This window comes from Polyodon spathula, chromosome 1 (genome assembly GCF_017654505.1).
Source record: "Polyodon spathula isolate WHYD16114869_AA chromosome 1, ASM1765450v1, whole genome shotgun sequence".
Classification (NCBI taxonomy): domain Eukaryota; kingdom Metazoa; phylum Chordata; class Actinopteri; order Acipenseriformes; family Polyodontidae; genus Polyodon; species Polyodon spathula.
The window spans coordinates 48,752,683-48,764,681 of record NC_054534.1 but is presented as its reverse complement, the minus strand read 5'-3'; the positions used below and the strand labels follow the sequence as shown (position 1 = coordinate 48,764,681).

Sequence of the window (11,999 nt, the reverse complement as noted above, 5' to 3'; positions counted from 1 at the left end):
CTTTACAAAAATCCTGCAGAACTTTTTTGTAAGGGATCCCAGGGTGTCATCTTCAAATGGGGTTGACCGATGGACTTGACAAATACACCTTGTTCCTCACAAAGATACTGATCTACTTTAGGAAGGTATGTATTAATAATATGTCTAAAATGTTGACATTTATAGTGTATTTTTTAAAAATAACTAAACTGTTTCAAACCATTGGTTGTTATAATGCTTTTACCACGATACAGAAAACACATTCTTATTATTAAAGGTAACGAAATAAACTAATTTGTTTTCTAAAGTGTTATTTAAGTTTATTTTAGTATGTATACATTTAGCGTTAAAGTTTTATAGTTATACTTGTATTATTATTCGTGTTAGTATTATTGTAACGTTTTCATTTTCACATCAACCTTATGCGCTTATCGCTGTTAAAAACCGAGCACCTGTAATGGACCTGTCAGCGAGGTGTCCATAGGCCCTATTGCATAGGGACAGTACCTTAAGTTTTGCCTGTGAACATGGCGTCTCAGCGGTCGATGACGTCACGTGAAACAAGTCAATTACTGGACTGTCTGGGTTAAACGCTGACAGGTGGCAACCATAACGTAAATGATTTTTCTATTAAAACAAAATATTTAATTTTGTTACATTGGTGGGTGTATTGCAAATAACCTTTTTGGAAAATGTAAACATGTAATGTACAAATAAAGACTAGGTTAACATAGTCGTGCAGGCTGCAAAAATGAGCAGATCTGACCAAATACAGTAAAACATGAACTGTACTGCTTCGCCTGTACAATCAAAAGGGAGCCATCGATCTGCGTGGCTCTCGAGTCCTAGGGATGTTAATAGAGCGCTGATGGTTGATTCAAGATGGCGGACTTGAAAGCAAAACAAATACAGAACAGGTAAAAGTGGGTACTACTTTATGAAACCTTGCTGTAAAATAGCCCTTGGTTCAAGGAACATTGTTCTGTAGCAGCATGCGACTTTGTAGTTGCTGCTGTAGAACAAACGAAAAGAAACCAACCATTGGCGGTTGACGATAGAGGCTCGCCCACACCCGGATTTGCATATTATAAATATTTTCTATAAATACTGTATTATTATTTTTTAAATACATACAACGGTGTTTTTTGTTTATCTGTGAGTAGGTGTCTTTATGCATCCGTACTGTAGAATCGGTTATTCTTATTTTTTGTTTTTTGGTGTTGTCAGACAAATGTTTCTTTGTAACGCAGTGTCAAGATTGCACCCGGAGCTGTTGTTTGTGTGGAAAGCGAAATCAGAGGAGATGTAACCATTGGTAAGTAACGCAGTAACACCCATGAAATACTGTATTCAGAACTAAGTCACGCATTTAAAAAAGTGATTGACTGGTATTGTTTTCTTTACTTTCAACAATGGGAAATGAGTGTGATCATGTCTCCAATTAAATGCAACTGAAGCTATACTGGTCTGTAACTTGTAATGCATTTGATAGGTACTGTCAGCATTTTACTACCAAATGAAATGGAATGATGCTTGGTGTTTGTTGTTTGAATAATAGTATAGACACTGATACTTTTTAAATCTGAGAGTCTTAGAACTTTTAATTTGTGAATATTGAACAGAAAAGCCAACAAACATGTTAAGTGGTGCACACTTTTCTAGGTGGGCCTGTCAGGTTCTGTGTAAACACTGATTCACACTGCAGTTTGATGACCAAAACCTTTGCCTAGAACATGTACTGTTTCCATTTTATTTTGCCTCATACCACAGTTATACAGTATTTTGATTTTGAAATGTGTAATCTCTAAGGGACATACAGTGGTAAAGGGGATTTCCAGGGATGGACAAGACTATTTGTATAGCAGTTTGATCCATTTCTGGTTTTACTATGAGTTAAACAACACATACCTAAGCTTGTTACATACACACTGTGGCTAATCAAGCTTGTATTAAAACCTAGAAAGGATGAAACTACTATGCAATAAGATTCTTATTCTCTTATGCCTACATTCTGTTGTCTTGCAGCCTAATCACAAAAACGTATACTTTGAAATCGCTATATTCTACTTAATAATGTACAACATTTGCATTTTGAATTACCACCCCAGATTTTCTGCACTTGATTTTTGCAATTGTGCTTTGGCTGAGTTACTCATGGATATTGTGTCATGGCTGTATGTTCCAATAGGACCAAGAACAGTGGTTCACCCTAAAGCACGCATATTAGCAGAAGCAGGGCCGATAGTTATTGGAGAAGGAAATCTCATTGAAGAGCAAGCCCTCCTTATAAACTGGTTAGTATGTTGTTTTTAACTACTGTGAGAGAGGTCTTCTTTTCTCTTGGTATGTGTTCACTGTTCAGAGATTTTTACACTTTTGGCTTCTTTCTGTTTTATAGCTTTCCTGAAAATATCATACCTGACAAAGATGTGGAACCAAAGACGATGACAATTGGAATAAACAATGTTTTTGAAGTTGGATGCAGTATCCCTTTTCTTTAGCTCTGTTAACGTTGACTGAAGAAAATCATTCTTCTAATTACTTCTGTTAAAAGGATTTAGTGACCAAGCTTGTGAGTCATTTGGAGCCTTTCAAAGATAACTAGACTAAGTTCTGGCGTTGATGAGCCAAATGACCTTTTGGTGTTTGTAACATACTTACAGTATAGACCAGACATTGATGTTTTTGTCTCTGTTTCTGTTGTATACTGTATTATGTGCTTATAGGTGATGTTTTGCACTTGCAAAGTAAGTGTGGACAGAATTATTTGCTGACTTACTGGTCTGTTACTATATTTTAACCTGATGATAATGATGGTCCAACCAACCCTGCAGATCATTATCTGTTAAATAAGGACCCCCGCATTGGTCATTAATGCTTGAATCCTGTACATAATCTGCTCTGAGGCATAACTACAGAAACAAATGTCTAACATTTTAAATACATCTTTTAAAAAAAAGAATGCTTTCCTGAACTGATTTCGTGCAGTATCACAGGCTATGAAAATTGGAGATAACAATGTAGTTGAGTCCAAAGGTAAGAAATCCCCCCCCCCCCCCACATTTGTGTATGAATTTCATTTGTGTTTATATTGTTTTGCAAAATGTGACGTTATGGTCTCAAACTGTGTTTTAATCTTTGCCATATGCTTTATACTGTGCTGGGAGTACAGTCTTGCATTTGATGAACTTGTCTACATTGAACCTCCTTTGCTGTCGTGGAAGTTTAAGGTGGAAAATGCAGTGTTTCACCAGGTTTAATCACATGCTGTCGCTATATCATAAGCCCAATATATAAAATACTGCTTCTCTTTAAAATGCAGAATGTTGCATTCATATTGAATGCAGCACTGTAATTATAATTGCCATCAAATTAATAAAAGATAACTGTTTTACTTATTTGTTCTTTTCATAAAACCAGCTTCTAAACAAATATATTTGGTAAAACTGCATTTATATCAGGGTATTTTTTATTAACATTGTTTTATTTGTCTTTGATAAAACTGCATTAATAAAAAAAATACTATTACTATAGAGACTGATTCATGTTTTGCCTTCAAGCCGAAGTAGGAAGGAATGTAATTCTGACAAGTGGTTGCATCATTGGAGCCTGCTGCCAGGTTAATACATGTGAAGTCATCCCAGAGAATACTGTAATCTACGGTTCAGGGTGCATGCGCAGAGTGCAGACAGAAAGGCCACAGGTAAGCCGCTATTAATATTATTCAAAGACATTTTTACAGAGTAGCCCATTGAGCATGCCAGTGTTGAAAGTTTATGGAAGATTGGGGTACCAATTTTTACCCCAAACAGAATTTTGGTGATGAGGTCGCTTAGCATTTTGTACTTTTAACGTGTTTTAAATTTTTTAAAAAGTTTTGTTAGATTTGCTTTTTAGGATTGCCTTACAGCCATCTCATTTTTTGTTTTCTGATCTAATTACCAGCCCCAGACTCTTCAGTTAGATTTCCTCATGAAGATTCTTCCCAATTACCACCACCTGAAGAAGACTTTAAAAGGAAACTCAACTCCTGCAAAAAATTAAAGTGACCAAATATTTTCAAAAATAATGTGGTCTGTGCACAGAAGACAAATATAATGTGGTCTACTGTACAGAAGACAAAATTGCACAGCAATGAAGTAGCGGTTTCACTAGATGTACTTTGTGTTTAAATGAAAGCTTTATGATTTGCTGTTTTAAATCAACTTTTTTTTAAGTGACTATGTTTATTTGAACTTCATCAGATTGGTTGCCAGGGTACAATGTTATTTATACCTATTATGGTATATAGACAAAGCTGTGTCTTTTCTGCCCCTTCATGAGCCATTCCAACACTACATCATAACTTTAAAATGATAAGTTATAAAAATTTGTCAATCTATTTGTTCCAGTATTGCTAATATACTGGCATCAACTGATTAAACGTAGTTACAGAGTTCTTATCAAGTAGTTTAATGGTCACTCATACCAATGAATCATTGCCAGACTGTCTGCCCGGTATTCGTTTAAAAACCTTACCACAGTACGCTGAGTAAACTTTCACAATCTTTTTTTAGCTTGATAGAAAATGAGATAGTTCAAGAATAGAAATGCAGTAGGATCTTAAGATTCTAAGTGGGCCAAACTTACTGTTAAAAAACAACAACACTCATAGTGACCATCTTTTAGTACCGACCAGTTAAATCTTCCTCAGAGCCAGCAACAGACCGCTTTTTACATGCAAAACATTGATCAGCTTTACTGGTATTTCATTGTGTAATTATTGCTTGCTTAATATTCTTAAACCCCCACAATATGAGTAAAGCTTTTAGGATGCAACCCATATTTGACATTAAAGCATATATCAAATGGAAAAATCCCTACTATTGGTTCCTGGCCTGACTGTAGAACTGCCCTGCCTTGCTATTAGGTCTGTTTGTGATGAGCACTGTGCTGATTAAACTTAGCTACATCCCTTCAGAACTCAATCTTTGTATTCTGCAGTATACTTAATGGGGATCTAAGGAGGATATAATTTAAATATAAGCTCAAAATGGAAAGGGAGGGGCTCCTGAGTGGCACATCCAGTAAAGGCACTTCGCGTGAAGTGCAGGAATGCGCCCCATATGGAGGTCACCGGTTCGGGTCCAGGCTATTCTACTGCCGGCCCGGGAGAGCTTAGGTCGACAAGGATGTTCTCTGCTCACAGTGCACCAGCAAACCCTTTAGACTGGCTGGGTGCCAGCGGGCCTACCTGCAAGCAGCCCAGAACTGCATGCTCTTCCAACGCTGTAGCTCTGAGGTAGCTGCATGTTGGGCCTGCAGTGAAAAGAAGCGGGTGGCTGACAACACACGTTTCAGAGGACGTGTGTGTTGTCTTCGTCTCTTCCAAGTCAGTATGGGGTAAAATGGGGTAAAAAAACAACTGCAGATTTCAAATTAAAAAAAAAATAAACAGAAAGGGACCAATAGCGCTAACCATTTTAGATTAAATCATATCTAAACTTTGCAAGGGGACAAACAATACTGTTAAAATAAATATAACCCTGATTGAAACAATAACTGTTGCATTTTGTGTTTGTTCTATTGCTTCAAAGTGTTTTTATTGTGTAATAACCAAAAAAAACATTGATTTACTTTGGTGTGTTTATCCAATTTCACAATTGTTAGTCATTAATGCTGCACTAGGGGGCACATCTATACCACACCTTACTACTACATTTCCTAGAATTGTTCTTCTGTGTGCAATTGGAGAAAAAAAAAAAACTAAATGGATAGGCCAGTGTGAATATATAGCTAACATCTGTTGATATTTGTTAATAATAACAGTAATAAATAAAGGGTGCTGGAAGGAACTATTCCATATCCCAGGAGAACAGCGTTGTACTGCTGTGTCTTTGATGCCACCAGCTTATACCTGTGCGATGGCTGTGGATCATAACATAAAACAATTTAAGTTACCAATAGGTAATTATTTTCTCAAATTTGCAATTAAAAAAATAAAATAAAATAACAGGATGGCTATGATTTTCATGAATGATTATAGTTCAAGCTTTTTTTTTTTTTTTCCTTCCTGGTACTTCACATGTGCCACAGGTTGACATAATTACTGGCCCCCTCACATACATAACAATTTTAATGCTATTTGTAATTCACCTTTTCTCTGAAGTCATACTGGTTACATTTGTATAACTGTTTGTCACAGAAATACAGATATTTAGAATGCAAACATTGTCTTCTACATTAAAATAATATAGTTGCCAGAAGCTGCTGTAATATACCGTTTGTTAACCTAGTCTGAAGGCAGTGTATCTATAGTGGGCAGTTAACTGTGGGCTGGTTAACAGGAATGATGTTAGGCAAATATAAATAAACAATTCTTAGTTGAGAATGTGCATACCCCCCCCCCCCCCCCCCCTTTTGAGCAGATACTATAATTGTAAAGAATTTTCATGCTGGGTTGATGAAATATTGTATCTTGAGGAAATCTCACCCAGGCTCTGGACAATACCCCTTACCAGCGCTCCAGATAAGCTGCGTACTGGGTGTTTTACGCATAAATTATGTATGATATTTACATTTAAAGTGTAAAGAATACAGTGAACAATTAGGCAGCACAGCTTGAGTTTGCATGTCATCAAGTTTGTACTTTGTTGGTTCCTGGCGCCTCAATGGTCAATTGTGAAAAAGCTGCATGCAGAAGCTCGAGAACGGATCATAGAAATGACTCGACAACTAACTAGCCTGCCTGGGAACTGGAAAAAATGTGTGACCGAGTTTGGGTTTGCATTTAAAAATTTTTTTTTTTTTTTAAAAACAACCAAAAAACCTGGTGAATGATGTGGCTGGTGAATAAGCAACTGAATTATTGATCTTTAAGATTTCTCAGTGGTGCCTTAGTCCCCGTCAACCTAACCTACCAATTGTTCAACCGAATTTGTAGAAGGTAAATTTCTATAATATAATACAGTCGTCTGTGTGTGGAGAGAGTCTGGATGCTTTATATTGATATAGGTGATCAGTAAGGAATAGAATATTATCGTTTCTTGATTTGCATTAGTGCAGTATCAGTAGAGTTTTTTGATAAATATTAGAAAGATATAGTATGTGCATGCAGGCCTTTTGTGAAGTACAGTCAAACCCATTTACAACGTACCTGGGGTATAACATACACAGTGATATAAAAAAACAGTATCATGGAACAAAATAAAATTGTATTAAGTCCTGATTAAATTCTCCTTTTAGTACGTACTCTGAAAACACTTTGCTGAATGACTGTATTCCAAAAACCACTGTAATACGTTCTTCTTTCTTTTTTTCCCCCTTGTAAATGTTGTTTATTTTCATTGAACACTGCAAAATGGAGGAGCTACGAGAAAGTGCCTAACACCCCGTTCAGGCCTGCGTGTGTGAGTGCTCGAAAAATGAAAAGACAGCCCTGAGCCGGGTGAAATTTAGACCAGCTTTTTGATGCAGCCTAAAGTACCAATGCCACCTCAGGGCCAGCCTATCTGCCTGTGTGAACCCAACGCATGCCCTGGGCCGGCCTTAAGGCATTAATGCGGTGACGTACCTCAAACCACTCCGCTACTAGGTTGAGTGTAGTAGATCAAAACAATATCGGTTTTAAGGGGTAGCAGCTTGGACAATGCAGAAATGAACCCTTAGCGGTCCATCTATTCAGCGCTTGTCAGGCGCGTCGGCTCCAATTTATTTTCACACGGGCTGTTTTCAATTTTATTTTTCCCCAGAGTAAAGCAGGTTTAAAAAGTACTGAATCACAAAAGGACAGTCCTGCATCTCCAGCCGAGCCCCACCCCTTGTTCACTGTATTTCTCACATACCTCTTTATAGACATAGATACTCTCCAGATCACTAGTTTTATCACCAAACTCCTCAGAAATGCAATCCAAGTTATTATTTTATTACTATTACATCTCCAAAAAGCTCTGCAATGTCTGATATTATTTTTTGACATTAATATTCTTTGAGCACTGGATGCAGAAGCAGCTGTCTTCTTAATGTCCGTGTTATCGCTGGTGAAAATCTGCAAGTTTATCCCAGAACTCTCGGAAATACTGAGCAGCAGGCCAGAAATAAACCCACCACGGATCTTGGATTTTATGGAACCCACGGCGATCTCCAGCCCGTTAAATAGCAATGGGGAATGCACGATTTGATTTCCATTACATGAGAGTAGATGTTGAACTTCATGCTGATTTGAACTCGACTCTCGCCAAGATAAGCACCAACTAAGATGTAGCTTTACAGTAAACTAATGTGATCCATCTGCATCTCCATTCATTTGTGTTGTTTTCCATTTGATGATGTAGATATCCTTCTGTCTGGTGTTGATTGCTGAAGGGTAATGCTGGCTCCAGGGATCAGCTCATTTTGCCTCCCCAGCGCATCAGCACACACAACTGCTGCAATGCTGGCTCAGGGGATTAACCATAGTACGGTCTCCCCTGCACATCAGCATGACAACCGTCTGGATTGAGCTAAGTAGGGTAAATCTCCGCGGTCTTCAAGTGGGCACCTTCCATCCTCTGTGTTTTGTTGACTAGCACACAACATCAATATTGATAAATAATGCATAGAACGTTGCATATTCAGTCACCATTAATATAATAATCTGTATTGTGACTAATGTAATGTATACGTCCTTGTTTGCTGCATTTAAGCATGATCCAACACGATCGCTTCTTTCCACAGTAACTGACTGCACTGTCAACAAACACAATTATCGTATCTTATGCAATAAGTACAGTACCAACAGTGTTGCGGGAATGCGGTGTTTACGTCACTGTTTACATTCCCGACAAGCACTTCGCCGCAATTTAGGCTTCCTTTTCAGCCACATATGTGAACGCACTTAGGCCCCCTAAAACCTCAACTGTGAACGAAAATTTTGAGACAGCCAGAGACGGCCCAAGGCCGACTCAGTAAGTATGAAGTGTGAATAATTCGTATGGGGGGAAAAATGCCCATTGCATAGTTAATAAATGAGATAGGCATGTGCAAAAAGGGAAAATCTCGGGCGGATAAGAGGTTCTTTAATTAAGTAGAAAATAAAGACCTTTAACTTGCTAATAGTACAATATGTGATATGATCTGAGATAATTTAAAAAGTGTTTTGGACACATTTTAAGTTTTGTGTACTACAGTACATCAGCATATCTGACTGTACCAGTGGAATATGACAAGAATAAATCCTCCTGTATTTTAATTGGGGGTTGTCTTTTCTATGCTCTCTCATGTGACCAGGGGGATTATGGCAACGTACTACCGCAAAGCACTAAGGGATATCGGAGAATACTGTGTAAACAGACTCGAACACAGTTCACATCCAGATTACAGTTAAACCAGTTTATCTAACCCAGTTATGCCAACAATGGAGTTCGAGACTACCTCCTGAGAAGGTTTCAAAGTCGGTTGTTGAATTCAGTTGTAAACCGTGTTTAGTGTGAATGAAAATCGATTAAAAACCTTTAACATGGTTCTAAAACGCTAATGTGGCCAGGACAAAAAAATTCTTCTTAAAATAGCGTACAGGCAGTGATTACTGTACTGTACGTGAACTGACAGTTTGTATGGTAATGTTTATTGACTTGTATATTATTTTTATTGTTATTATCAGTTTTACTATTTCTATAATTTATTATTAATGTACTGTATTTTTTATTCATTTGTTAATTTTACTAATTACAGTACAGTATTATTCAGTACATTACCTACATGTTTTTTTTCTTTTTTTTATAATTCATTTAGATATCCAAGGCAACACAGAATTGCTGTATTAAATAATTAAAAAACAGAATGTTACACACTGTATAGTAATGTACAGTACTAGTTACATGTTACATTGTTTTATATTGTTCTGTGATAAACTTTTATACTACATACATTGCATATGTAAATTAATCAACCTTTAATCAAGCTTTGATTTTTGTTCTGATTTGGTGGGTATGTGCATGTATCTGATTATTACATACCTCGATTATAACATACTGTTTTTACGGTCACAAGGCAATACATTGTATCAGAGTTTCACTATATATTCTATCTGAGTTTGGAATTAAAAAAAAGGATGTTCTGTGTCTGTTTATTTGTTTCACAGCCATATTGTTCGTGGTTAATAAAGCAAATAATATCAACTGTTGTTTTTGTTTTTATTGTACGACCAAGTTTTTGTACAGCAGTTCAAAGTAACATTAGTTAAATGTAAGGCTGTGCAGTAGTTAATGCATGCCCCATAAGTTAGCTTTAAAGTATGTACAGTATTTATTGAAAGTACTCATGTCTTCAAGGTAATGTTGCATTTTACTCACATAGCGGCCGATGTAAGTATATGTGCAAAGTGATTTGCGGCTTAAAAAAACACCCATATTGTTGCCAAGAAACGTGTTTTGCTGGCGTAAAGTGGGACTTTAGCGGTCACAAAAAATATGGAGTATTCAAGAATGTTTTTCATCTGCCATGCTGCACCTGCTATCAAACTAGCACTTTTACATTATTAAACGCTTTAAATGATATTGAAATTAATTCAGATCAAGAAAAGAGCACGGAATTGGGCGAGGATCTGTAATACTAAGTGGATGCAAACATTGTAATGAGATGTAAGGATTTTGCCTTGCACTTGGGCTGGTGCTGACCATCCAAAAACTTTGCACCTCTGCTAGCATAACTGATGTTGGCTGAGGCTTTTCCAATGACATCATCTGTAAGGACTCTCAGCTCCTCAGAAAACTTTCGTTTTATTTTACGTGCACTAAGAGGATTTTTGCTGCCCTTCCTGTGACTCATTTTTTTGTCTGGTTTAATTTTTGGGCTCCAGAAATCTCATACAGCTTGTACTGCTCAGCTCTGTAATCACCTCACCTCTAGGGTGTAAATGCTATAAGTTTGGCCACTAAATAGCCCATTGCACAGGCGGCAGCCATTGCGACCCTTATTATGATTGCTTCTCGTTATTTGTGTGTGTTGAGTCATTTGCATTGCTCTTAGGCTTACATAGGCTGCAGTGCAAAGTAATTGCCTGGCCGCTAGACAATTTGAATTTTGCAGGCGGAATTGTTTGCACTGCACCTATCATTATATCAGCCTCATAGTGTCTAAATTGGAGTGAGTAAATTACTGCTGATTCTTTCACAAGCACAGTGGTATTATTGTCTTCAAGGTGTCACAAAGGGACCTAAAACCTGTCTTCCCTTGTACAAGATGCAATCATCTTTTTTGCGAGAAAGATGGATGCGCCAAAGATAGATGTCTCTTTGAAGAAACTGTTTACTTTATTTGAAGTCTTCCCGCTGATGATGGGAATGGGACTGTAGAGATGGAGGCTCTTCTAACAAGATTTAAGTTTTTGCAGGTATCAGGCTTTTAAAGACACACCTACTGGAAGCAGGCTGATCTTTGGGATGAAAATTGAACATTTGTGAAACTGCATGTGTGTTAAAAAACATTGCAATAACTATACTGTGTTTTAAAGAATATAAAGTCTCAAAAATACTAAAGAAATTGATAAACACACTGTTCATACAGAAAGTTATAATATGCTCTGTATTAACCTACAGTTATGTTAGAACATTCTATATTCCTGTTTATTCTGTTGTAACAGTGACAAATACTATTGTATCTTTGTAAGTTTGAGTAAAAAGGGAAATATATTTTTAACCCAGGATTGGAATAGTTAAACCATTTTTCTATTTATTCTTCATATACTTCACATGCATGCTGTGTTCAGGTACTCCGTAAAACAACAACATCAGATCAAGAGTTCACCTTACATAGTTTGGTGATGTGGGAGAGGTAGACTATGGAATGATGGTTAATTGATCATGTAGAAGGTGTTACCAGGTGATTTAAAAATGTTATTTATTTAAAATTACATTAACTGTCAAAGCAGAATAATGTTTGAGAATTAATTAAGACTTCTGACATAAAAAGCAAAGCAAAAAACTCTATAAAAACCAAGGTAAAATCCCAGTCAAATATCACTCAACTTGCTAACCACAAGCTGATTGCTGATGGTGTCATAT

General features: G+C 36.9%; 1 protein-coding gene across 1 annotated transcript; it reads left to right on the top strand.

Moving 5' to 3' along the window:
* The first annotated feature begins 791 nt into the window (after positions 1-791).
* LOC121319531 (dynactin subunit 6-like) lies at positions 792-5,517 on the top strand. Its single transcript, XM_041257054.1, has 7 exons — positions 792-896; positions 1,230-1,294; positions 2,168-2,273; positions 2,378-2,463; positions 2,968-3,015; positions 3,540-3,682; positions 3,925-5,517. Exons 1-7 carry the CDS (start codon positions 862-864, stop codon positions 4,021-4,023), a joined length of 582 nt encoding a protein of 193 aa, XP_041112988.1. The 5' UTR covers positions 792-861; the 3' UTR covers positions 4,024-5,517.
* The last annotated feature ends 6,482 nt before the right edge of the window (positions 5,518-11,999 follow it).

Bases quoted from the DNA above. Each gene is read 5' to 3' on its own strand.
- LOC121319531 (XM_041257054.1), top strand. From the start codon at position 862: ATGGCGGACTTGAAAGCAAAACAAATACAGAACAG. The intron at 3,016-3,539 runs GTAAGAAATCCC...TTTGCCTTCAAG, and splicing joins CAATGTAGTTGAGTCCAAAG to CCGAAGTAGGAAGGAATGTA. The intron at 3,683-3,924 runs GTAAGCCGCTAT...TCTAATTACCAG, and splicing joins TGCAGACAGAAAGGCCACAG to CCCCAGACTCTTCAGTTAGA.